Genomic DNA, 26,756 nt, shown 5'->3' with positions numbered 1-26,756 from the left:
ATAACCAGTTGCCTTATTAGTTAATGTCAAATCCTTTACAGCACACAGCAGTAAATACTTACACCAGGAAGTTTCGATATAGAATTGTGTTTGTGTCTGAAGGTATCATTCTCTAAACAATGCCGGCGAGAGAAAAAATAATGTTGATCTGCAAGGAGGGAGCAGTACATAGCTCAGGTAGGTTAGCGGGGATACCCGGAGATTAAGCTAATGAGGTCCATCCCCTGCTGCAGTGACCGCAAATGTCCTGTGACAACTGGAGAATTTCTGTGAGTGGGCACAAGTTTATCTCAATGACCGCAAATGTCCGTGATTTTGTGATGACAGCAATTGTCCGTGACCGCAAATGTCCGGACACCCCACCGGACTGAGCCAGGATCGAACCTGCCAAGTTGGAGTCAGAAGGCCAGCGCCTCAACCTTCTGAACCACACAGGCCGGCGGGCGTTGAATAAATCACAATCTTACTTACAAACTTAATAAGCATTTAACTTATGCTGTTTATTAAAGGAAAACGGTGGCTTTAAATCAATTCACCTCACGTTCCTCATTGTCACTTGACGTTCAAGTAGTTTTCCTCGGAACATCAATGTCAGTCCGCCTCTGTGGTGTAGTGGCTAGTGTGATTAGCTGCCACGCCCGGAGGCCCGGGCTCGATTCCCGGCTCTGCCACGAAATTTGAAAGGTGGTAGGAGGGTTGGAACGGGGTCCACTCAGCCTCGTGAGGTCAACTGAGTAGAGGAGTGTTCGATTTCCACCTCAGCCATCCTCGAAGTGGTTTTCCGTGGTTTCCCACTTCTCCGCGCAAATGCCGGGATAGTATCTAACTTAAGGCCACGGCCGCTTCCTTCCCTTTTGCTTGTCGATCCCTTCCCATCTTCCCATCCCGCACAAGGCCCCTGTTCAGCCTAGCAGGTGAGGCCGTCTGAGGGAGGTACTGGTCCTCTTCCCATTTCTATCTCCCGACCCAAATGTGTCACGCTCCAGCACACTGCCCTTGTGGCGGTGGAGGCGGGATCCCTCGCTGAGTGAGAGGGGAAAAACTACCCCTGGAGGGTAAACGGATTAAGAGAAAAAGTGTCGATGTCAAGAAGAAAGGTAAGTTTTCATTTTGTGAAGTCATTTGTGCTCTCGGGGGAAAGCTGAACGCATATTTTGAATTTTCTTCAGTTGTTGGGCACTGTAAGCATCTTTTTCTGAAAGCCGTTTCAACGTATCCTTTCTTAATGCTATTGTTTTTATAACCACTCAATGTTAGATTCCGCAAGTCCGGAGCATTGTGGTAATCCTCAATTAAATTCATAGGTTTTCAGTAGCCCACTCCATCTTGCCGCACGGAAATTGTAGCACCGATCCACACCCTGTCGGATCCCGGGCGACACTGTTCGACAAGCACATTTTTGAAGCATGCGGCACCAGTGTGTGTTCGACAGACGGAAACATGTCTCATGCCACACAGCCGCACGCTCCATTCGCGCCGTTTCTCCTCAATTGAAAGTCGACTGCAGCATGCGTCACTGTCGCATGCTCCATGTCGCCCAATTGTTGCCTCAGTGGATTCCTGCCTTAAAACGTAGTGTTTGGTATTAGTCTTTATATTATTGTTTATTAAGTTTTACTCTATCGACTCTGTTTAGTTTGTGTTTGGATATTTTAATATGTTTACTAAATATGTATTTTCATGTTATATCATTGCATTTTGGGACAATGTCTTATTCTACCATAATCTATCATTGTGAATTAGATCCACTGATTATTTTAAACTCCCCTATGGTCCACCTTGTCCCATTAGAGGCCGACCTAGATTTTAGGCCCCTTTAAACAAGAGGCATCATCATCGTCACCTCGCTTTCACCCAAGATGCTCGGATTTGATTCTTTTTTTTTTTTTAACATCAGATGTTTGGGAGCTGCGTACACGAACAGTTGAACACTGTCTAATTTAACATGATTTATTGTTTTGTACATCAAAAAGTATATAGTAATATTCTAAATACAAGGGATAATTTATACATCAAAGAACATACGAATATATGTTGTGAGGCCCAATCGAAAAGCAACGATATGAGTTAATCCTCTTCATCGGCCTCTCCGCTTTTTTTCATGGTAAGGAAGTGAGCGACCATTGTCAGCACGGAACTGTAATAAATCGAGGAATAGTAGTTCGCTATTTATATCCTTCCATTGAGTGATGGCCTCTGAAGACAAGGGAACAACATGTGGTTAGCGGAGTCACTGCAGTCTGCAAAATCGCCAACAAATGCTGTCTAAAATGAATTGCACAAAACGTAGCATAGGGATGAATTTGTCAGTATGTGAACAATTAATTAGGAAACATATTGAAACGATTACTACTTAAATAAATCAGTAACAAGCACAGTACGCATATTTTATTAGTTTTCGTAGAAATTGTCATCTTTCTGTCGAAAGTACATTACTGGAGGTGAATTGCGGAAGCCTCACATCATTCCATTGTTCTGTTGATGGTTCACGTCATCGCTATCCCGTACTTGGCCATTACGTCATCCTCCCACATAGCTCGCTGTAAGTGCTTGCAGTAATATATGGCGGGAGAGATCGTCTGCTGTACAGTGTTTATATGGTGTCACTGAAGGATCGACCTTTTCCGTTTCTGAAGAATATTATTCACTTGACCCTCTGTTTTCAGTGTCAAATCAACCATCTTTCTCGACATTTAAACGTGAGATAAAGCCATCTCATCGTTATCTCACTAGTGTTGGCTTATGAGTGTATGATTCGAAAGCAGTATATCAATTCAAGTGTCCGAGTGAATCGATTCACAGGAATGGCACACGATTCAGCGGATACGTCTCAGAACTCACGAGTCTTAAAACTCACGGGCTAAAATTAGTAGTAAATGGTATCAAAAAACACGACTGCAAACTAATAACTGAATTAGATAACATTCTAACGAGTCTCAAAATTCACGACTCCGGATAGCAGGTGCCTGCGATGACGGCAGGAGGGATGAGACGCGTGGTGACTCACTCACCAGGCCTCTCCTGAGGCCACATGCCATTATCATACATTTATGTCGAAAGGAAAAATACGTTATATTACCTGTGCGACCACAGCATTATATTTTGATAATAATAATAATAATAATAATAATAATAATAATAATAATAATAATAATAATAATAATAATAATGAAAATCCACAGCCTGTTTCCAGTCATTCGACCGAGTCAGGAATGGAATGGAATGAATGAATGAATGAATGAATGAATGAATGATGCCCCATGTATCGACGAGGGTAGGAATTGTGCCGGCTGCCGAAGCCTGTCGCACTCCTCCTGGGCATTGATTAATGAATGACTGATGAAATGAAATTATATTGCCATATTGGAGAGTGTTGTTGGAATGAAATATGACGGGGGAATACCGGAGTACCCGGAGAGGAACCTGTCCCGCCTCCGCTTTGTCCAGCACAAATCTCACATGGAGTGACCAGTATTTGAACCACGGAACGCAGCGTGATAGACCGGCGCGCTACCACCTGAGCCACGGAGGCTATAATAATAATAATAATTATAATAATAATAATAATAATAATAATAAGGCTGTCTTTTCATTCACCGACCATTATTTTCCTCTGTAGTTTGGGGTGTCAGAATAACATCCGCAGTATCCGCTGCCTATCGTGTCAGTATAACATACACAGTATCCGCTGTCTATCGTAAAAGGTTACTAATAGGGGCCCCAGGGGCTCGTACATTATTTAGGAAAAGGCTAGAAAAACAACTGATAAGTAATCTGCCACCATGGTGACTGCCCTAAATGCATATCAGTGGTGATTGATTGATTGATTGATTGATTGATTGATTGATTGATTGATTGATTGATTGATTGATTGAGAGAGGTTAGGTTGGCAACCGCGGGGTGCATCGTTAATTGGTCTTCTCTATCGGATAGGTACCTTTAGATGTTCAAGGAAAAGCATTCATGATTTTTGGGACAACAGCAAGGGCAATGGCTGGGAATCGTGCTATCGTACCCTGGCAGAAAAAAAGATTCCTTTTCTTTCTAAGGTGTTTGAGATTTAACGATATAAGAGACAGAACTGATCGCCGAGAAATTGATAAATTTTCACCTGTGCGGGAGGTATTTCAACTAATGGTGAATTTCTTTGCGATCATTTAAGAAAAGGCTACGAAAACAACAGATAGGGAATCTGTCACCTGGGCGACTGCCAAAATACAGATCAGTAGTGATTGATTGATTGATTGATTGATTGATTGATTGATTGATTGATTGATTGATTGATTGATCTATTGCAACTTCCAAAAGTACTTTTCTCCCAGTGATTGTCTAACAGTGAACGAGCGACTATTAGCTTTTCGCGGCAGATGTTCTTTCGAACAGTTTAATCCCAGAAAACCTGCGAAGTATAGGATGAAAACATTTGCTCTGGTTGATGCCAAAACTGCTTATACAATTAATCTTGAGACATGTGTAGGTGCACAACCAGAAGGTCCATACAAACGGAGCAACACTGCTCAAGACATTGTTTTGCGATTAGTTGAGCCGGTGCAGGGAATAAATCGAAATATTACCGGAGATAACTGGTTTTCCAGTATTTTCTTGGCTAAAGCCCTTCTCACAGATAAGTCCCTGACATATGTCGGTACAGTAAGAAGTAACAAGAGGGAAATTCCAAAAGAGTTTTTACCGTACAAGCGAAGGGAAGAAAAGTCTTCCCTCTTGGATTTCAGGAAGAGTGCACACTTGTCCTATTGTACTAAAAAGAACAAAACTGTTTTGGTAATTTCAACAATGAACAATGTGACGCCATAGACATGGACACAGGTGAACAAAAGAAGCTAGACATGATGAGCTTTTATAATATGACTAAAGGTATGGTTGATTTGGTGGACCAGTTATCTCAGAAATATGATGTTGCTATAAACACACAGCGATGGCCAGTGGTAGTGTTCTTCAACTTGCTCAATATTGCTGTTATAAACACATTTAATATTTTCAAGACAAATCAGAAGTTTGAAACAAATATGAACAGGAAGGAGTATATTTTCAAGCAGTATTGTAAGGACTAATATTTGAAACATGAGACAAGACAGCCTAAACCAAAAGCTTGTAAACAAATTTCAAATTTTGTCCTTTTTTTGTAAAAAAGGATATTATTCCTTAAATATGGATGTTTCAGTTGATTGGTTTTGATTTAATATCTTTGTATAAATCCAATAAATCATATTATAAGTGATGAATCTCAACATTAGTTTATTTTACGGAGAAGAATCTCAAATTATTTGGGTGACACCTGTCCCCCACGTGACCAAACGTGTTACAAAATATGACGCGCCTGCTCCAGGGTGCGAGTTCATATTATTTTCGGAAAGCTTATCAGAGACCATCCGTCGTACTCGCTCACTTTCTGTAAGGGAATGGAGATGATTTCCCTCCGATGAGATTGACGAACACACGTAATGATTATGGTGATGAAATAAAATCTTCATTCAGGTTGGGTTAAAATTTCCAACAAGTCAATATCCAAGTAACGAAGCAAGATATCTCCCTCCTTACTTAATTTCTTCTTGTTTCAGACTCATTTTAACAGTCTAACTCCAAAAGTCAACTTCAACTACGGTTGTTTACAAAGTGTTTTTTGCTATTGGCTTTACGTCGCACCGACAGGGATACGTCTTACGGCGACGATGACATAGGAAAGGCCTTGGAGTTGGAAGGAAGCGGCCGTGGCCTTAATTAAGGTACAACCCCAGCATTTGTCTGTATGAAAATGGGAAACCACGGAAAACCATCTTCAGGGCTGCCGACAGTGGGATTCGAATCCACTATCTCCCGAATGCAAGCTCACAGCCACGCGCTCCTAACCGCACGGCCAACTCGCCTGGTGTTTACAAAGTGTTCCCCCGACAACCATACTATAAGAAAATCTTTTATATTACTAATTTTATCTTCAAGATCGACAAGTATACACGTTTCCAGCATAAAGAAGACCCCTTACACATCATGCTGTTACAAACAGGTGAAGTTGAGGGTTAGTTTCAAATCCAGCGAAGTTACTATTTCACGTGCAAAAGCAGTTACATCGGTGAGAAGGCACTGCGTAATATCCTGTGCTTCACCTTTTCTCACCCATTGTCCGCCGTTCAGTCTGACGTACAGTGTTGATCGTTGTGTGTTGTCTGATTTGACTACTATTTCGGTATGTGAAACGGAGTGCCGTCCATTTGAAAGTAGTAATCCAAGGAAGAAGCCACGTTATGAAGAAATATGGAGTAGACCCAGTCTAAAAGAGCACTGTGTGTCAGACCTTAACATTCCAGAGTGTGGCAAAGTAGTTCGCCTCGCATCAAGTAGATGCGCAGGACAGAACAAGAACATTTTAATGATGGGCAGGGTAGGTGTGTAGTTTTTAAACTACGCTCCTCCGATTGTTAGAAAAATAGAATTTGTCTTCCTAGTAGTCAGGTATTCTTCACTTCCGTTCGATCTTGTCTTTGCACGAATTGAAGAAAAAATGAAGTGGAGTGATACTATACTCGATCCACAATAATATTCCAGTATCTTATCTCAATTTGGAGCAGTTATTCCTCTCGCAGGCAAGGTCTTGGCTGGAAAAGAGTGAATACTGATAATGTCCGCGCACCTGCTCTGTGGCACTTTCAATTTCATTTCTCCAAAATATTTTTCTTTAAAAGAAACAGCAATGGAAATGCTGTTCTCATTAGGGGAGAAGTGCATTGCAGGACTGACTTAGGATGCTACTGGACTGTGCATATAAGACGATCAAAGACGTGCTACCTCCTACTGTGATAGCAACAGGTGTTAAACGTGTCTCCACTAAAAGTCAGTTGTATTTCAGCATTACTAGAACACAGACAACCAATTTCCTACGTCGTACATGTTCCATGGTTTGTAGACCGCAGGTAGGGCAAAGTGTGCCATATTGTATCGATAACAACATGCGAGGGCAGGTAGGTATGTACAGTAGCTGCGCGAACTCCCCTTATTGGAGGAAAGTCACAACATAACACCAAGCTTATTTACTTTCTCGTCCAGCGACGAGTATGTGGATATGTTGCTCATTTATGGAGAAACTAAAGGGAATGTATAGCAGGCACAACGCCTGTGTCATGAACGGTATCCGGATAGACGACAACTGACGACAGGTATGACATCTGCTAGAAAGTCGCCTGCGGGCTACTGCCAAGTTGAGCAGTCGTCGTCCCTGGGAAGGACACGGCCTGTTTTGAGATAACTCCGTGTGTCTTCTCACAAAGAAGAGGTGTTGAACGCTGTCCGGCATGACCATCCTACTAGCACACGGGCTACTGCACTGGAGGCGAACGTCAGCCGAGCGTCTTTTATTCGGATATTGCATACCGAGCGGTTTTACTCGTATCATCCGCACTTACAGTACATTACTAGAACACAGACAACCAATTTCCTACGTCGTACATGATCCATGGTTTGTAAACCGCAGGTAGGAACTCTATGGTAATGATTTCGAGCACGGGTGGCGTTCTGTCAATTGACTCCTACAACATGTGGACACTGGTCCTGCCTTTTTAGCGACCATTTTATTTACGGACGAAACGTGGTTCCACAACAATGGAACAGTTAATCGGCATAATACGCATTACTGGAGTGTGGATAATCTCCATTGGGCATGATAGGCAGCTTTTCAGGTACAGCGGGGCGTGAACGTATTGTGTGGCATCGTGTGTGATCATCTGGTTGGTCCCCATTTCTTTGGGGGACCTCTGATGGGAGAACACTATCTGCGGTTTCTGCAAGATGACCTACCACCGTTCATGGAACATGTGTCACTCCTTTACCTCGGCAGGATGAGATTTAACATCAAGGAGCCCTACGGCACGTGGCGGTGGTCGTCCGGAACCATCTCCATGCGACGTATCCTGATAAATAGATAGGTAGGGGAAGACTTGCCCCTAGCCCGCCAGATTGCCCGATCTTACGCCCCTAGATTTTTTTTTCTGTGGGAACATATAAAACAACTGGTGTAAGCACAGGAACCGAGGAATCCTGGTCATCTTAGACAGTTCATCATCGAGGCATGCCGATCCGTTACGCTGGAGATGTTGCAACGTGCCAGACGGTCCTTACTACAGTGCGCGCAGCTCTATATTGACCATTGAGGTTGTCATTTCGAGCAGGTGCTGCGTTAAAAGATGTAGGTAAGTGAAACTTGTCTCATGTTTCCTAGTCTCTTCCAACCCAGCTCCATACCATATGCCACCATACTAATGGCCTTTTTCAGGGCCAGATAAATCAGTCCGTGAAACTATTAAGTATGCAGCCTTGCCACATTCCAGTCAAATGGCTGTATTAATACTAAAAAAATACTTGCGTGGGATTCGAACCTTCGAGCACCGTCCTTTATCACAATTCCCACCGCGCCTCTGTCAAGTGAGTTGTTGCGGGGCTTGACATGCAGCGCGCAGTTTCCAGCCTGTACAATATCCTATTCCTGGTCTGCGTGAGTACCTTCTATTGCAAGGTACATATTCTTCGTATCTGTGCTCGTTTTACGGGTTCATTGAGGGTACTCACAAAGAATTAATGGTGGCGCTCACGATTCCTGCTAGTTTTTAGCCCGTAACTACACATCTCGTTTTATTACCACGGTTTAGAAGCGGGACTGATGTATTTCTGAATTGTAGAAAAAGCGACGGGATGCATAAAACTAAATCGCAAGGGGTTTGTGAACCACCCGGAATATTGCTTTAGCTGTTGTAAAATTCACTCACACATATAATATATATAGTGTCAGTAGATACATTTCTGGTTAACGAGTCTGAAATAAATTGAACAAATTTGATCTTGACGTAATATTCCTTTATAAAAGCCATGTTGATATGCTGATGTTTTTATGTGATCATAAATTCTAAAATAAAGGATATGTTCAAATGCTTTCGCAAGATTTCAAATTACAGAAACACCTCTGTTGTTTTCTGGTTTAGTAGAATAACTAATTTTTAGAATGTATCGTACTGTACTCAGTTTCCATAAAGTTGGGAACGATTGTCGACTAAGAGTCGCATTGCACAGAGGAAGCATCAATACATTCCCGAATCCTTTAATAATATATATGTCGTCTCGTCCACTGGATCTTTGGGATTAACTTCTGAATTGCTTGTTTATATTCATTCTCATTAGCTTACTGATTCGAGAGACAAGCAATACGGAGAGACTTTTTTTTTGTTTCAAAAATGTTATAATTTGCAGGCTGGCTGAAATACACATTTTGAAAATGTTTTGCAAATCCGTTCGATATTTCTTTCCGTCTTAGATGACGTTCGTGAAATGTCATATGTTTTGTCGTATGTCATATGTTCTTACTTCTAATGCTATTCCAGAACTTTCTGGGTTGAGTTTTAGTATATTTAACTCGGAATCAGTGATCTAGAATATGTAAGCCTTAGGCTTAGTCTTTGAATGTTTGTGGAGTTCGCTATGTATCAACAAACTATATGCATTACTGTCTTCGTTTTCTGCATTTTTCTTTCGCTTTGATTAGGTCAATTTCTTTTTTTAAACCAAGGAGGGTAGTTCCTCATCCTGTAAATTTTCATCTGAGGAGCAGTTTGATGAATTTTTCCATTAAATATTTTATAAAAGCAATCTTAAGGCATCCTCAAAGTCACTTTATAATAAAGGGTTTGTCATATAATAACAAACTCTGACTCTGAAGAAAACAACAACGGGGAACTACTCCGCTCACTTTCACCCGAATACATCTCCAGTGACGCCTTGGTTCTGTGTGGCTACTAATTATTTTAGCTAGAATGTGATCGATATTAATATTATTATTTGCATTTCTTTGTTTCAGCGTGGCTCTGACGACCTGCTGTCTCAGTCTGGTGCGGTGAGCAATGGCTCTGTCATGAGTCCTCAGCCTAACCACGCCGACAACAACAATGATGCTAAGAAGGTGAGTATCTTTTGTCTCCCTCTACTCCTTTCGTACTTGTTTTGCAATCCGTATCTCTCTGATAAGATATTTTGACCCAACTACACTGACTTAGCAAATGTCTTGGGATGGTCACCTAATATCGTGTGGGGCCTCCTCTGGTCCGGCGAACTGCAGTGAGACGCCGTGGAAGTGAGTCGACAAGTCCCTGGCAGTCCTCTGGACGCAGCTGAAACCAAATCGTTTGCAGAGCGGCCGCCAATGCTGGCCTGTTCGTGGGTGCAGGATTCATGACACGGAGCCTGCGTTTCAGGACATCCCAGATATGTTCGATAGGGTTTATATCGTGGCTCCTGGGTGGCCATGGTAGTCGTTGGACCTCCGCTGCATGTTCCTGGAACCATTCCCGGGCGACGTAGGAGCGATGTGGCGGCGCGTTATCTTCCTGAAACACCGCAAAACCGTCTGGGCGCTGGAAGGCCAAATATGGGTGGAGATGGTCTCCGAGCAGCTCAACACACCGCGTACCATTCAAAGTCTCTTCCAGAACAACTATAGGGCCCATTCCATACCAGGAAAACGCACCCCAGACCATAACAGAGACACCAGCGCCCTGGACCACACCTTCGAGGCAGACGGGATCCATCGCTACATGTGTTCTGCGCCATACGTGGTGCCTCCCATCGGCATGGTGCAGTTGAAATTGTGATTCGTCCGACCATATCACGTTACGCCATTGTTCCAGTGTCCATCCCTGGAGACTGGCGACAAATGCGCGTCGTAGTGTCCGATGAATGCGGGTGTTACCATCCACAACAGACGAACGACAGGCCGTCCAGCCACCCTCGATGACCGTGACCGGCGACATCTGATTGTCAACAGTGACAGACGGGCAACCGTGCAGCAAATCACGTCTCAATTCAACACATGCCGTGCTAGACACGTCTCCCAGTGAACAATCCGTAGGAACATAGTTAACAGTGGCACCCGTGCGCGGCACCGGCTCCCATACTCCCATAGAACCATCTGTGCAGTCACTTCCATGTTTTGATGTTGATGATGCTTGTTGTTTTAAGGGGCCTACCATCGCAGGTCATCGGCCCCCTTGCATGTTTTGTACTGATTGTAGCATTCATAAAACTCTTTTATGTTATACTAATGAATGTAATTGTGTAGCATTCCAGTGAGTAAGTTGAATATGTATTACGATATTTGGAAATCTTACGTGACCTCGGTATTCGACCTAAATATTTCTTTTAAATATCAATCCGTCACTACTGATCTGCATTTAGAGCAGTCGCTCGGGTGGCAGATTCCCTATATGTTCTTTTCCTAGCCTTTTATTCAATGATTGCAAATAAATTGGAAATTTATTGAACATCTCCCTTGGTACGTTATTCCAATCCCTAACTTCCCTTCCTACAAATTAATATTTGCCCCAATCTGTCCTGAATTCCAACTTTATCTTCATATTGTGATTTTTTCTACTTTTAAAGACACCACTCCATACCTGCCAAGCATTCCGTTTTTTCGTAAAATGTACGGATTTTGAGTGTGTTTTACGGTTGTGCGGATGAACAGCGTTATTGTATGGATCTTGAATATCCGCGCTTGTTTTCGCTTTCTGCGGTCAAATCGGATTTGACTTTCTATAGTAGCTGGTAATAGGAGATGCAGTGTTTGAAATTCGTCCGGTAAACTTATTGATAATCACATTATCGATTATCACCGTGCTTTTGTCACCTGTTCGACCTCAACTGCTACTTCATTCACTGAGATGTTCCAGAAGAAGTAGCAGGCTTTGAATTTGTAGAAAAGAAATCCGTGAAAAGTAGCATAATAATAATGTTATTTCCTTTACGTCCCAACAATTACTTTTACGGTTTTCGGAGACGCCGAGGTGTCCCTCAGGAGTTCTTTTACGTGTTAGTAAATCTACCGACACTAGGCTGATGTATTTGAGCACTTTCAAATACCACCGGACTGAGCCAGGATCGAACCTGCCAAGTCGGAGTCAAAAGGCCAGCGCCTCAACCGTCTGAGTCATTCGACCCGGCATGAAAAGTAGCAGGCTGTGAATTTATATATAACAACTTTAGTAAATGTGTCGTGCTTCGTAGCAACTAAACGGCTTTGTGTGTGGGTGTAACATTGGCGGTAGTTCTGAAACTTGTGGAATTGTGTGACGAATTTGTAAGCGATTTAGTATTTTTTTAGTGGTGTTCGTAATGAGTTCCACTAAGAAACGATATTATCAGTCTTTTAGGGAGGCATATTCTGCTTAATATCCTTGTTTTATACGATCACGGAAAAGTGTTCCCAGTTTTAAGTGAAAACACATGAGCACTCATCAAGATGTAACATTGTGTAATTTCAGGGGTGATCATAACATATATTTAACATGTATTAGTATTGTTTGTAATCACCCTCCTTGCCGTTCTTTTTCCACTATGTCTCAAGACTTTGCAGCGCATTCGCATGTTGTTAAAAAAAATTGCATTAGGAACTTCCGGATTTCTCTTTTTAAAAGTTGCCGGGTATACCACTCAAACTTATTCGCCTGCTAATGTCATTCCACGCCATCTTTCCACTGACAGCTCGGAACATACCACTTAGTCGAGCAGCTCGTCCTCTTTGATCCAAGTCTTCCCAGCCCAAACTTTAATATGTGCGTTTACATTGTTGTAACAAAATGTTGTATGTAAAACCCTCAGGCTCGAACATTGAGAATTACAGTTTAGGACATTCTACAATTTCTCCGTTATTGGTTGTTGATGACTATCTAGATTAGCAACACGTGTCGAAAATAATAATGAATCCTCGAGGTAAATATTTTAATTCCAATAACAAGTCTTGTTCAGTTGAAACATTGATGCTGGTCCCGCTAGCAGGACCTGGTATTGTGCGTATCATATGGCGCTCACAGTTTACTGGCAGTGACTGTACCACCGTTGGTGGAGGCTGGCTTTATGGGGTTGTCGATATGTAGCTTGATGGAGAGTCGACACTGGAGCTGTCATTGCTGTAGAACATCAAACCATGCTTGTTTTGCTCGTCTTTCTATAGACATGAGACACGAACCAGAAAGTTGCGTTATACACCTTTCAGCGACTGCTGAACGTAAGATTTCCGAAAGTTATTTCGATAAACGCCGGCCCCGTGGTGCCTGCCTCTTACCCAGAGGCCCCGGGTTCGATTCCCGGCCAGGTCAGGGATTTTTACCTGTACCTGAGGGCTGGTTCGAGGTCCACTCAGCCTACGTGATTAGAATTGAGGAGCTGTCTCACGGTGAGATAGCGGCCCCGGTTTAGAAAGTCAAGATTAACGGCCGAGAGGATTTGTGATGCTGACCGCACGACACCTCGTAATCTGCAGGCCTCCGGGCTGAGCAGCGGTCGCTTAGTAGGTCAAGGCCTTTCAAGGACTGTAGTGTCATGGAGGGGGGGGGGACATTTCGATAAAGAGAGAGAGAGAGAGAGAGAAAATTAACATCGTGATTTTAAAATAGTCATTTTTAACCCACATTACAAAGGTTGCATTATAATTGCGGTAGATGGTGTTCAGATGGATTGTATGGGCATTGTAACCATTCCGTAGATTAGAGTCTGCTGCGAAACATTGCGCGATGCGTGTATTGGTTACACTGTGTGGGAAAATTAATTAAGCTTTTTCCAGTAACACCCTGCTCTGCCATTACATGTGACAGAATGACCACCAGGAAAGTTACATGTGAACACGCTTGGCTGACGCTTTTACAACTTTTTCAATGGGTTTGTAAAACTGAATATCAAGGAATGAAAATGTGGGTGAAAAGAAATGGAAGCTGAATCTGTTCTTCCTAATGAAGATGTTCATCACGTAAGGTTTTGGATTTTGTATATTTGGTTGGTATGTCTATGTTGTGCCCGTTGATCTCGTCGAGAGGATTACTGTTCAGAGATATTTTATTTTGTTTAACCTGGAGCATGTTATAATACTGAATCGGACTACCTATATGTACTTTTGTTTAATAGAGTAATCTTTAATTAAAGTTTTATCTCGATCTACTGTAAGTTACCGTTTTATTTGAATCGTGGAGTTTTGAGCGTGAATTAATACAGAGACAGTTTGATCTCTGTTCACACAATTTCTGTCAGCGCCCATCTTTACTTACACTGTGGCATTTCATGACTTCCAGAGTTATCACATATCTTGCTGTGAATAGAATCGTGAGTCATTGCAATGAATGCGCAGTGCATGCAGTATATAATTTGTTAACGATAAGTTATTATTGCCAATGGCCGTAGCAGTGTTGAAACACCGGATCCCGCGAGATCTCCGCAGTTAAGCAACAATGGGCGTGGTCAGGAGTTGGATGGGTTGCTACGCGCTGTTGGTGGGGGGTAAGGGAATGGAAGAGCGGAAAGGAACTGGCCACCCTACCGCACATAAACTCCGGCTCAGGAACACCTCTGCGGAGGTTCGGACCTGCCTTCGGGCAGTATAACCCTTACCTTACCCAGGTTATTATTTGTAATAAACAGCATGTTCTTCATTTACCTTCTACACTTTACAGGAACTATCCTGTTTGGAGTCCTATTGGTCTCAAAACATGTTCACCATCAGAATGTTGGCGGGCAGGGTAAGGGAGTTGGTGGTATACAAGTTTTAATCATTAGATTGCGTGCCAAAAGCCTGGATTCAGTTCCAGACCTCTCTGCAGTGTTCAAATGGACTGAGGGTGTATGCCGCTTTTGATGGCGATTCGTCCCTCGGATAGTGACGTTAAGCCTCGAGGAGACTCCGAGGTGCTATTCGTTAGAAGTAGGCCACATGGCGGCACCGGATTGCATTCTTTCTCTTCCTACTATCATATATCACGTCATTAAGTCCTCTGTTGGGGTTGCCATCAGGAAAGGCACCTGGTTGCGTCATACGCCTTTCAGTGACTGCTGAACGTAAGAATTCCGAAAGTTTTTCCGATAAACAGAGAGAGAGAGAGAGAGAGAGAGAGAGAGAGAGAGAGTGAGAGATAATTAACATCCTGATTTTAAAATAGTTCATTTTTAATCCACATTGCAAAGTAGTGATGGAACATTCGATTCATTTTACTGAATCGATTCATTTTATTACGTTTACGTTACTGAATCGATACAGTTATCCGATTCACGGCACACTAGAGTCACCGCTCCCTACTGCGTCTGTGTGGTATGTAATGGTAAGGCAGCAACAACAGCATTCATTGTTCGCTGCTGCCATCTGGTCTTCATACTATGAAATTCTTCCTTTGAAAAAAAAATGCTATCACTCTAATACATCGAAGGTTTCCGGTGAGACGGGATGGGAAAGGTCTAGGATTAGGAAGGTAGCAGCCATGGCCTTAATTATGGCATAGTCCCAGGATTTCCTGGTGTAAAAATGGGGAAACTATGGAAAGCCATCTTAACGGCTGCCGACGGTCAGATTCGAACCCACCATCCCCCGAATGCAAGCTCATAGCTACGCGATACTAACCGCACGTCCAACTCGCTAAGTCATTTTTGAAAATATTTACTGTGTTTTTCTATCAGCAGAGGATTTTTTTAAATCGTCATATTTTGCATAGGCTACCCGAGATGTACAGTAGCCCACTGGTTTTCTGATTCAGCATACTGTTGGTCAAGTTATTGCGTCAGTCGGCTCACTTACTGTCCACATATTATTGAAGTCTTGTGCAACGATGTGACATACGAACTGAGAGAATACTGAACCGTTCTTCCCAATATAAAACAGGTACTTTTGAGTGGTCATGAGCATGACTCATAGTCATAGGGCAGGCTAGAGTCGAGTTTTATTAATTGTCAAATGTCAACTAAGTTATAATACTAAGGTTCATTAAACTAATAAATAGTATAACCTAATAGCCTACTTACTTACCAGCTACTTTAGAATTAAGTTTTGACTACCTTTTTAATACTGAAAATAAATCCTTTTCTTTTCCCGTCGCACCGTCACAGATATGTCTTATGGCGACGATGGGACAAGGAAGGGCTAGAAGTGGGGAGGAAGCGGCCGTGGCCTTAATTAAGGTACAGCCCCAGCATTTGCCTGGCGTGAAAATGGGAAACCACGGAAAACCATTTTCACGGCTGCCGATAGTGGGGTTCGAACCTACTATCTCCCGAATACTGGATACTGGCCGCACTTAAGCAACTGCAGCTATCGATCTCGGTCATCTATTATTTAATCCTCCTGGTAAGAAGAGGACGGTAATGCAAGTGGGTATTATTTTCAAATGAGCTGAGCTCGGGGGTCCATTTAGCGTACGATTCTTTCAGTGTACCGTGGCTCTGTATGTATTGCTTCAGAGGAAGCCCGGCTCTCCGCCAGTGTCCACTGTCCAGTGTGGCGATAAGGAGCCGTGTGTATCTTGTGTCTCATTGAGCCGTGCTCGTTCACGATTCTTTCGGTGTGCTATGGCTCACTGTATGTCTCGCTGCAGCGGAAGCTCGGCTCCCCGTCAACGTCCAGTGTAGTGATGGGACATTCGGTTCATTTTACTGAATCGATTCATTTGATTCCGTTCACGTTACTGAATCGATACAGTGATCCGATTCACGGCTCATTGGTCACCGCTCCTACTGCATCTGTGTAGTATGTGCTGGTAAGACAGCAGCAACAGCATTCAGTGCTCGCAGCTGCCATCTGGTCTTCATACTATGAACTCCTTTCTTAGAAAAAATGCTAGTTACTCTAATACATCGAAGGTTTCCGGTGACGCAGGGTGGGAAAGGTTAGGATTAGGAAGGTAGCAGCCATGACCTGAATTAAGGTACAGTCCCAGCATTTCCTGGTGTGAAAATGAGGAAACTACGGAAAAACCATCTTAACGGCTGCCGACGGTGGGATTCGAACCCACCATCCCCCGAATGCAAGCGCATAGCCACGCGATATTAACCGCACGACAACTCGCTCAGTCATTTTTAAAAAAAAAGTATTTTTCTATCAGCTGAGGATTTTTTTTAATAGTCATATTTTGTATAGGCTACCCGAGATGTACAGTAGCCCGCTGGTTTTCTGATTCAACATACTGTTATTGCGTCTGTCCACATATGATTGAAGTCTTGTGCAACGATGTGACATATGAACTGAGAGAATACTGAGCCGTTCTTCCCAATATAAAACAGGTACTTTTGAGTGGTCATGAGCATGACTCAGTCATAGGGCAGGCTAGAGTCGAGTTTAATTGTCAAATGTCAACTAAGTTATAATACTAAGATTCATTAAACTAATAAATAGTATAACCTAATAGCCTACCTGCTTACTAGCTACTTCAGAATTATGTTGTGACTACCTTTTTAACACTGCAAATAAATCCATCTATTTTTTAAACCTCCCTGTAAGAAGAGGACAGTGAATGCAAATGGGTATTATTTTCAAATGAGCTGAGCTCGAGAGTCCATTATAGCATACGATTCTTTCAGTGTAGCATGGCTCACTGTATGTCTCGCTGCAGTGAGCCGATAAGGAGCTGTGTGTATCTTGTGTCTCACTGAGCCGCGCTCGTTCACGATTCTTTCGATGTGCCATGGCTCACTGTATGTCTCGCTGCAGCGGAAGCTCGGCTCTCCGCGTGTCCAGTGAGCCGATGAGCCGTGTGTATCATGTGTCTCACTGAGCCGCGCTCGTTCACGATTCTTTCGATGTGCCATGATTCACTGATTCACTGTCTCGCTGCAGCGGAAGCTCGGCTCCCCGTCAACGTCCAGTGAGTGCGCCACTCAGCACTGTCCGCTGGGAGTAAGCTGAATCATGTGCCGTGAGCTCGCCGTTCCTGTGAATCGATTCACTCGGACACTTGAATGAATCGATACACTGCTTCGAATCATACATTCAGTAGCCAACACTAGTCCAGTGAGTGCGCCACTCAGCACTGTCCAAGCTGAATCGTGTGCCATGAGCTCGCCGTTCCTATGAATCGATTCACTCGGACACTTGAATGAATCGGTACACTACTTCGAATCATGCATTTAGTAGCCAACACTATTACAAAGGTTGCATTACACTTTGCGTTAGATAGTGTTCAAATGGATTGTATGGACATTGTAACCATTCCATAGATTAGAGCATGCTGCGAAACATTGCGCGAGGCATATATTGGTTACACTGCGTGGGAAAATTAATTAAGCTTTTTCGAGTAACACCCTGCTCTGCCATTACATTCATCTCACTTCATACCCGACCGCATAGAAAAGTGATAGGATACCCATGTCCCGTTTTTAATTTTAAAGCGGACCATGCTACTGTGAGAGAATACTGGTAGGAAGGTGATCATTTAACAGTTTGCTGTAATGATACGTTTGTCCCGGCGGGAGATATGGTATGTAGTTTCCTGTAACGTGTCGGCAGTAGTTGTGGCCTCCTCGAGCGTGCCTGTACTTCCACTTTCAGTAGTTAACCAGTTGAATGGAAATGGATTGTATTTTTTGTTTTGTGTTTTACCATAATCTACGGTGCATGTCATACATATTTGCTAATAACTCCGAGCTGTAATGGGCGAGGAGCAGTTTGTGAAAATTGTCGCCAAAATATTCCTCCCTGGCGACTACTGAATCAAACAGTTCCGTTTTAATCCCGCTTCCCCACGCCTCTGAGTTGTAAATTATAACTATCGAGGATATTGTATTTCCTTCTTTATTGCGTTCATAAAATCTGTTCTATAAGCTGCTGCCATACTTCGTTTTTTATTTTAGTTTTTTTTTTATAAACTTCCCGCCTTTGATTGATGAATCGTCTCCATTGTCATTGTTGGAAATAATTGAATCCTCGTCGCTTCATGTGCTTCCTCCTGCCTCGCGGTGTGCCCAGTGAAAGAGAAGGAAAGTGACATTTAGGAATCTTGTGTCTTATTATAGTCATAACCCTAACATTGAATACACTGTGCAGACTGAGTATATCGAAGTTACAGTTCTTTTTCTCATCTTCAGGATGCTGAGTTAGGGAGGGGTGGGCCGACGGCAGCAGAATGCTGCGTTGACACTTCGAAGTTTCATACTCTTCTATTAAATGGGAAGATATATATTTCAATGCCAGTTCTCGCTTGTGAAATCAACAGCCGGGTAACTAATTACGAAAAAGTGCACATTTTGGAAAGGGCATCTATTATTGGCGGAGATTATATTCATACCTCTCTGTATCGATCCATTATTATCCATTTTCAGGAAGGCTGGGGGGGGGGGGTTCTGACTTGATTCATATACAGAATATTTCAGTTTTGTTAACACGTGCAGTAGAGGTTTCATACGTTGAGTGTTTTCATTTATTTTCGGAGAGTATCTACTTCACCTGCAGTTGGAAAAGAAACTGAAGTGGTTTTGCCTGCACCTGTAAACAGCCTTGCGAAGCATTCAACGGTTCATCATAGTATTTTGTTGTTTAAAGTGTTTATTTAGATTTAGTTAAAACCGTTGTGTTATATAATGTTTTAAATATTCTTTAAGGAAGAACTTCTCTTTTACTACACATTTACCTTTTTTTTCTTGAAAGATGTAGGGCTAGGTCCTATCATTGTACTTCTAGCATGGGCTAGAACTAGTTTGTTACTTTGATTCATCCTTGGCTTCGATGGTATGGAAGTAACTTAAGGTATGAACATTGTTAGTGACAACTATTCCCGTTACAACCAGTCCCCGTGCTGAATAGTGCGAAAGTGTTCCTCATGGGGTTGGTTGACATATACATTTCGGTGGGTTTGTTTTACTGATATCTAACATTACCTTCTGGCTCGGTGAGGAAAGCAGTGGTAAACTACATCACTCCTCATTTCCCTAGAACCCCTCCTGGTGCATAGGCTATTCATGACAGCTGATGTTGCATCTATTGATGATCCAACTAGTCTTCTGGCTTAGGACTAATATACGTATCACTGTACTCCAGGTTTGTATTCTACCTTTTTGGATGTTGCAGCTCTTGATTTCTCCCGCATAGACTATGCCGCATTGATCAGATCGGATGTTGTGCAAATATAGCACTGTCTTTTTAATTTTTTTTTTTAAAAAAGAAGAGTGTTGCATTTAATCTATTGATGCTACTCTTGGGGTGGAGAGAGATCGTTGTTGATCGAATAGCTTACAACACCCGAGTTGACGAAACTTGTTGTTTGTTTGCAAATTTACATTGTTGATTGGCATTCTTTTTCTATATTGAACTGAGATATTTATCTGAAAAGCGGGCGCTTTATTATATCAGCCTGACTGATACACAGTGAACATTATTAGCAGTTTTGTCTGCAACTGTTTGTACACGAAGACCCGGCTTGTACTTTCGGACGGTACACTACACTCTCCGCGCGCACCCGCTCTATAATGGAGAACACGAGCTGTCTTAAATAATTGAGCATCTCTCGCTGTGCACCGCGGTGTTGGCCAAACGTTTGTGCACCAAGTTACACTACCGTACCGTAGAGACGGCTATGGTATTGAACGTTTCTGTGCTATTGAACCACCGAGACTAGTTCCGCACATTCTCTATCCTTGTCAGTCTGCGTACAGGGAGAGTTTGTGTAAGTATACGGGGTGCATCAGAAGTGATGGCACTACCCGAAAGCAGGGAACTGCACTATCGGAGAAGGGTAAATGCCTCCGTGAACATAGGGTTGCAGTTGAACCTTTTGGGAGATAGTGGAGGATGTTGACTCTTCGCCACTGACATGCTTGCTGAAAGGAGGACAGAGATATTGTTGATCTATTCCGAGTAGTTTTAACAGTACGTGATTCCTGCTGATTTAATAAAATAAAGCTAGTGTGTCTGTTGATGGGATAGCTCTTTCAGATACCGAACATCTTAGCCGATTCGTATTGAAATGAGGTAAATGAGATTCACCTTGCGTTAGAGTGCAGCCTCAGAGTTGCGCATTCACAGTTGCTAATTCCATGAATTTATGATCTCCTAGTGGCTTGTATTTCATTCTATATCATCTTCCTTGCTGTTCACGTCCGTCCTTTAGTGCGGATTCTTTTCTTCTTGCCTTTCGTGGTCCTCTATTGTTTGCTATTTGCTTTACGTCGCACCGACACAGATATGTTTTATGGCGACGGTGAGATAGGAAAGGTTTAGGAATTGGAAGGAAGCGGCCGTGGCCTTAAGGTACAGTCCCGGCATTTGCCTGGTATGAAAATGGGAAACCACGGAAAACCAGCTTCAGGGCTGCCGACAGTGGGGCTCGAACCCACTATCTCCCGATTACTGGATACTGACCGCACTTAAGCGACTGCAGCTATCGAGCTCGGTCCTCATTTAGTATGTAGGTCACCATTTTATTCACTATTCCCCCTACAGCAATAATTTCCTTAACCCTAGAACTGGCAACTGTCGAATATTCGAAACTTTGGTCCCTGCTGTAGTGGTATCGAATATTCGACACGTTCGTATTTCTTCTCGTAATTTCCCCATTTCTTCAACAGATCTCATGACAGTCTACTTGTTCTCGATGTTCACAGCAGCCGTGAGATCACTTTCATTCATATTTACAACCTCTTTGGACGTAATTTCACAGAACTAAATGAGTGCAGTTTCCTGACCAACTGTTGGAGCGCTATTTCTGTAGTGTTTGTAAACAAACCTTCACGGGCTCTGCTTTGCTACTCTATTACATTTTATTTTGCAGTATTCCATTCAGTGTGAGTTATTTCTATATAAAACATATTTGATTGATTATATACATTTTAGCGCATTATGTGTATAATATGGCATCTTCATTTTATTACAGAAGTAAAGAATCAATCATTCACTACTGATCTGCATTTAGAGCAGTCGTCCTGGTGGCAGATTCCCTATCTGTTGTTTTCCTTGCCTTTTCTTAAATGATTGCGTAGAATTTGGAAATTTATTGAACATCTCCCATGGTGTGGGTTACTGTAATCACGTCCTAGTTCATGAACCATGGGCAACGGCTGAGTGGCCTAGTAAGTGGTCCTAAGAGTCGGGATACCAGTTGCAATGGAATGGGAGTGGGCATCTCGGACATATTCTGAGTCATGGCCCTCCTTGTGCTCAGGCGGCTAGGACTATACAATTCACCGGTGGTCCATAACCCGTTAGAGGAGAGATCCTCACTTGGGCTATGTGTAACTAGAGTAGCATCCTGCTTCATGAATTTACCGAGCTCAGAACATTTTAAGCAAGCCTCGGACCTATGGGAGTAACGGAGTCTCACTCCCATTTGACAGGCGAGGGACTCCTTAGAAACAATAATGCGAACGAAATTGAATTTCATGGGGATCTATCAATATTAACTGTGCTCATGGAAGAAAGTAAGTAGAACTGGCTGAGTCAGCAAAAAGGATGCATCTGGATGCCCTAGGAGTAAGTGATATTCGGGTAAGGGAAGATGACGAGGAAGAGATAGATTATAAAGTGTACTTGACGGGTGTTAGAAAGGGAGGGGCAGAGTCGGGGTAGGGCTGTTTATCAGATATCCCATTCCACGCACCGTAGTTTCTGTTAGGCACGTAAATGAGCGAATGATGTGGGTAGATTTGGCAGTTGGAGGAATTAGGAGGAGAATTGTCTCACTGTATTCACCATGTGAAGGTGCGGATGAGGACGAAGTTGGCAAGTTTTATGAAGCATTGAGTGACATCGTGGTCAGGGTCAACAGCAAGGATAGAATAGCGCTAATGGGCGATTTCAATGCGAAAATTGGAAATAGAACTAAAGGTTACGAAAGGGTAATTGGTAAATGTGGGGAAGATATGGAAGCTAATGGGGATGGGAAGATATTGCTGGACTTCTGTGCTAGTACGGGTTTAGCAGTTGCGAGTACATTCTTCAAGCATAAGGCTATTCATCGCTACACATGGGAGGCTTGGGGTGCCAGATCCATAATAGACTATATCTTAACCGAAAGTGTTTGAAGATTGGTATTTAATACAAGTGTGATTAACTCTAAACAGACCGAGCTCGATAGCTGCAGTCGCTTAAGTGCGGCCAGTATCCAGTAATCGGGAGATGGTGGGTTCCAGCCCCACTGTCGGCCGCCCTGAAGATGGTTTTCTGTGGTTTCCCATTTTCACACCAGGCAAATGCCGGGGCTGTACCTTAATTAAGGCCACGGCCGCTTCCTTCCAATTCCTAGGCCTTTCCTATCCCATCGTCGCCATAAGACATATCTGTGTTTTTCCTCTGAACAGTTATTCCGATAAATGAGCTTTCGTAAGTTTGCTGCTAGTGTTAAGAACAGTGAACAAGTGCACATAACAAAATACCGGGCATACATTTATGAAGTGCAAATAGGACTTATTTTTAATGGGACACTACCAAGCAATCACAGTCAGTTGTACTCTCTCGTGTTCGCTACACTACACAGTGACGCGCGAAATCCTGACGAGTGCCTATTTCTCGTAATTATATCTGCCTGCCGCTACACAAGCTGAATCTCGAGTTGACGTGGGACGTGTCAACAAGGGAATGGAACTGCGGTATCAACATGGGATATGGGGCGTGGTGCTATGGTGATGACTTCACGACACCGGCTGCCTATGCCTATGGTGACAACTCGCTGACCAGCAGCTGTCTACATTCCAGTCCTGAGTTCCAGTAAAAACAGGTGATACGAAGTGTATTTTAAACCACTTTCAAAACAAGTGCATAAAATTTCACAAAACGAACTTTCTTGTTGCCAAGTGGAATAGTAAAATCGGTGACTTCGTTTAGCAGCTTTACGAACAATTATTACAACGCTCATTGGAAACTAGACTTTTACTAAATTCTAGTTTCGTTATTTTCGAGGTGAAAAATTTTTCATACGTATAAAAACTTTTAGGGAGAACTTCACAAACTTTGAAAGTGGAAGAGTATTTATTTTAAAGTGATATTTATTATTTAAAAAGACTGTAGGGAAACAATTCAGTATTTGGAATTTTGAATTTGATCTTCTGGTGAAAGACATTCATTTCAGTTAGTTTATGGTGACTTACGTAAAAACAAATTATTTTCGAAACCTCAAAATAAAGGCAATCTTTTGTGGATATGTTTTTAAATCAGGTAAACATTGGTTACGAAAATTTTGTAAAATAACCTGCTTTAATGTTTAAACAAATATTTCGTGAAAAGGAGCAGGAATAATTCAGTAGGAAACGTTGCCCATAAATACATGACGGTGAATAAATTGAGCTTTAAGCCCAACTATTATTTTGCTCGGCGTACGCCTCTCTGTACCTGCTCCATAAGTGCCGTCCACCCCTACGTGAAGATTCTCATGCCCAGATCCCTAATCATTTCCCGGTACAGTATGTATGTATGTATGTATGTATGTCTCCCTTGGTAAGTTATTCCAATCCCTAACTCCCCTCCCTATAAACGAATATTTGCCCCAATTTGTCCTCTTGAATTCCAACTTTATCCTCGTATTGTGATCTTTCCTACTTTTAAAGACTCCACTCAAACTTATTCGTCTTCCGATGTCATTCCACACCATCTCTCCACTGACAGTTCGGAACATACCACTTACTCGAGTATGGCGAAATTTGTTGGAAGATGAAAGTGACGTATCTGACTTTGAGGTTATTGAGAATGAACCAACAGATTCAGTCAGATTTAGAATTTTTGTCAGCTCTATCTTCGCATCAGTGTCGAAAAGTGAAAGTGATGATAAAACTCCCATAAAGCAACCTTTCATAACAACGTGGTCTTGAGATGACGCCCCCAAATGATTGCATACCAATACATTTTCCCTAATATTTTCAAGAATAGCATTACCTCTGAGTGCTGAAACTTTTGCTAGTGCATTAAAGATACATTATTGACAATCTGTATATGTCGGTTTGTTTGTGGCATGTTGCAGTTTTCTGTACGTATGATCGAAAGTTTATTATTATTATTTTGAATCTAGGAATTACACTTTTTGAACAGACTGTAGGCCTATATTTGTCTCGTTAAGACATTTATGTAATTTGGTGTCACCTCAGTGTATTAGCTTTCTGTGAATACATAAAACTTCGCAGATTTATTTCATATCTTGCTGATATTTTGTATTTTATTTAGACAAGTAAAATCTGCCAAATATGGCTGCCACCACAGGATTTAACATTGCCAGTTCTAGGGTTAACTACTATCAATTCGACTGTCCCTACGTGCAATATTGAAACTGAAAATGTAAGAAATTGCGTTTTATAGTGTAAATAGCTCCTATCATTTATATTTTTTGTCGTATGTGAAAAATAACCGTAAAATGGCATTAATGAGCATGATCAAGCTACGCAGAGTATACCGGTTGAAGAGGAACTATGGCACTCACCTGTAAAGTAATGAGTTGAGATTTTCGATGGTATACGTAGGGACAGCAGAATTATGCGTGCAAGTCAGGCAAGCTTTGATTGTGCTTGTTATCGATAGGTAGATATGTCGTCGCACATTGAGTGATGAAAGCGTGCACTTAGTCGTAGTTTCTTCAACATGACTTGCGTGGCCATATCGTCATTACGTGATAAGGGGTGGTGGTGTTTGCTTTTAGGGAGAGTACAACGGGCATTAAATTCATTATACACAATTTTTGCCAAGCCTCACTTTTGACTTTCAGGACGAATACATTGGTTTGCTAATTTTCTGTAATAGATAATGATTGGAAATAATCTTAAAGAAACGAAATTCGAACCATGCATTCTCATGTTCGGTTTTTCCATAACGTATTGTTCTATTTAATAAGAATAAATTCACATCAAAGGCAATCTCTTAATGTTGATTTCAAGCTGCTTGGGTTACAGTTGTATTCAAGTAAAAGCGCATAGGGTGCGCTCAAAAACCACAGGTTTCTGCCACTCCGCTCTCTATGCGCACTGATAGCGACTCTCGTAAGAGTTAACAGCGTGTTAGTTAACATTTCCCCGGATATTCTTGGATAAATGCAAGAATATGTAGATTCTTTAATTTTTAACACGATGTTAAACAGCTCGTTAGCGTTTTTTAACAGCGTTTGATTAAACTGTCACGTAGCTATCAGCTTGCGTTCGGGAAATTAGTGGGTTCGAACCCCACTGTCGGTAGTTGTGAAGATGGTTCACTTGTTATATTGTTTTAATGATAGCGCAAGTAACTAAGGTTGCGATCGCGTTTCGTCTTGGCCAGGGCAGGAATTCCCGTCCTGCCCAGGATCACGGTCTTTTGGGTACTCTGGTCTCGTCACGCTCCTAGAATTCTTTGCAGCAGTGGCCATTTTGGAAATACAACTGCCGCCTGCGTGTTAGCCAATGCAATGAGATTAAGATTATAATGGGTTGTTGTGTCGGTCCAGATTGTAAAAGTCACTCGTCTAAAAAGGCTGAATTATTTAGATTCCGGAATGCAGAATTGTCGACATCATAAATGGCAGTCAACAGAACATCCACATCTGTGTAGTGTACCAGGAAAAGTTCTTAATATTCACCAAGTTTATCACTGGAGTAAGTCGTGTCTTACTATGACACGAACACTAAGTAAATAAAAGAGACACAGTTCAAGGATGTACTGTATTAGAAGAAATGAGTCCTAGAATAGCTAGTTATTGTACACGACAGTTTCGGTTTATTGTAGTAGTTCAATATTATGCGAAATTAACCAAGTCCACACGTCATGTTCTAGTCTGTGAATATCATATTTGACTTCGTACTTCAATGATTTCACACGTGTTATATTTCGAAATGTCTGTGAATTATATCGTAGTCGCGGCACGATAGACTAAGTACGGTGCGACGTCTTTTACAAGTGCGACGGCGATTGATTATTCCATAATTTCGTCTCCGCGAAACGCGACGGAAAGTACTATCTTCGAGACTGCACTGACAGACTGTACGAGGGTCAGTCTCCCCTCTGTCTCACTCTCCCCTCTGTC

General features: G+C 42.3%; 1 protein-coding gene across 14 annotated transcripts in view; it reads left to right on the top strand.

Moving 5' to 3' along the window:
• Positions 1-26,756, top strand: part of heph (polypyrimidine tract-binding protein 1 heph) — a 1,355,684-nt gene that overhangs the window by 991,485 nt on the left and 337,443 nt on the right. For all 14 annotated transcript variants that reach the window (XM_067137384.2, XM_067137387.2, XM_067137377.2 and 11 more), the window contains one exon: positions 9,854-9,955. In XM_067137384.2, the coding sequence (XP_066993485.1) occupies positions 9,854-9,955 (102 nt within the window). The remainder of the gene's footprint in view (positions 1-9,853; positions 9,956-26,756) is intronic.

This window comes from Anabrus simplex, chromosome 1, assembly GCF_040414725.1.
Source record: "Anabrus simplex isolate iqAnaSimp1 chromosome 1, ASM4041472v1, whole genome shotgun sequence".
Classification (NCBI taxonomy): Eukaryota; Metazoa; Arthropoda; class Insecta; order Orthoptera; family Tettigoniidae; genus Anabrus; species Anabrus simplex.
The sequence above is the reverse complement of the archived record's forward strand: the minus strand, read 5'-3'. Positions and strand labels throughout refer to the sequence as shown.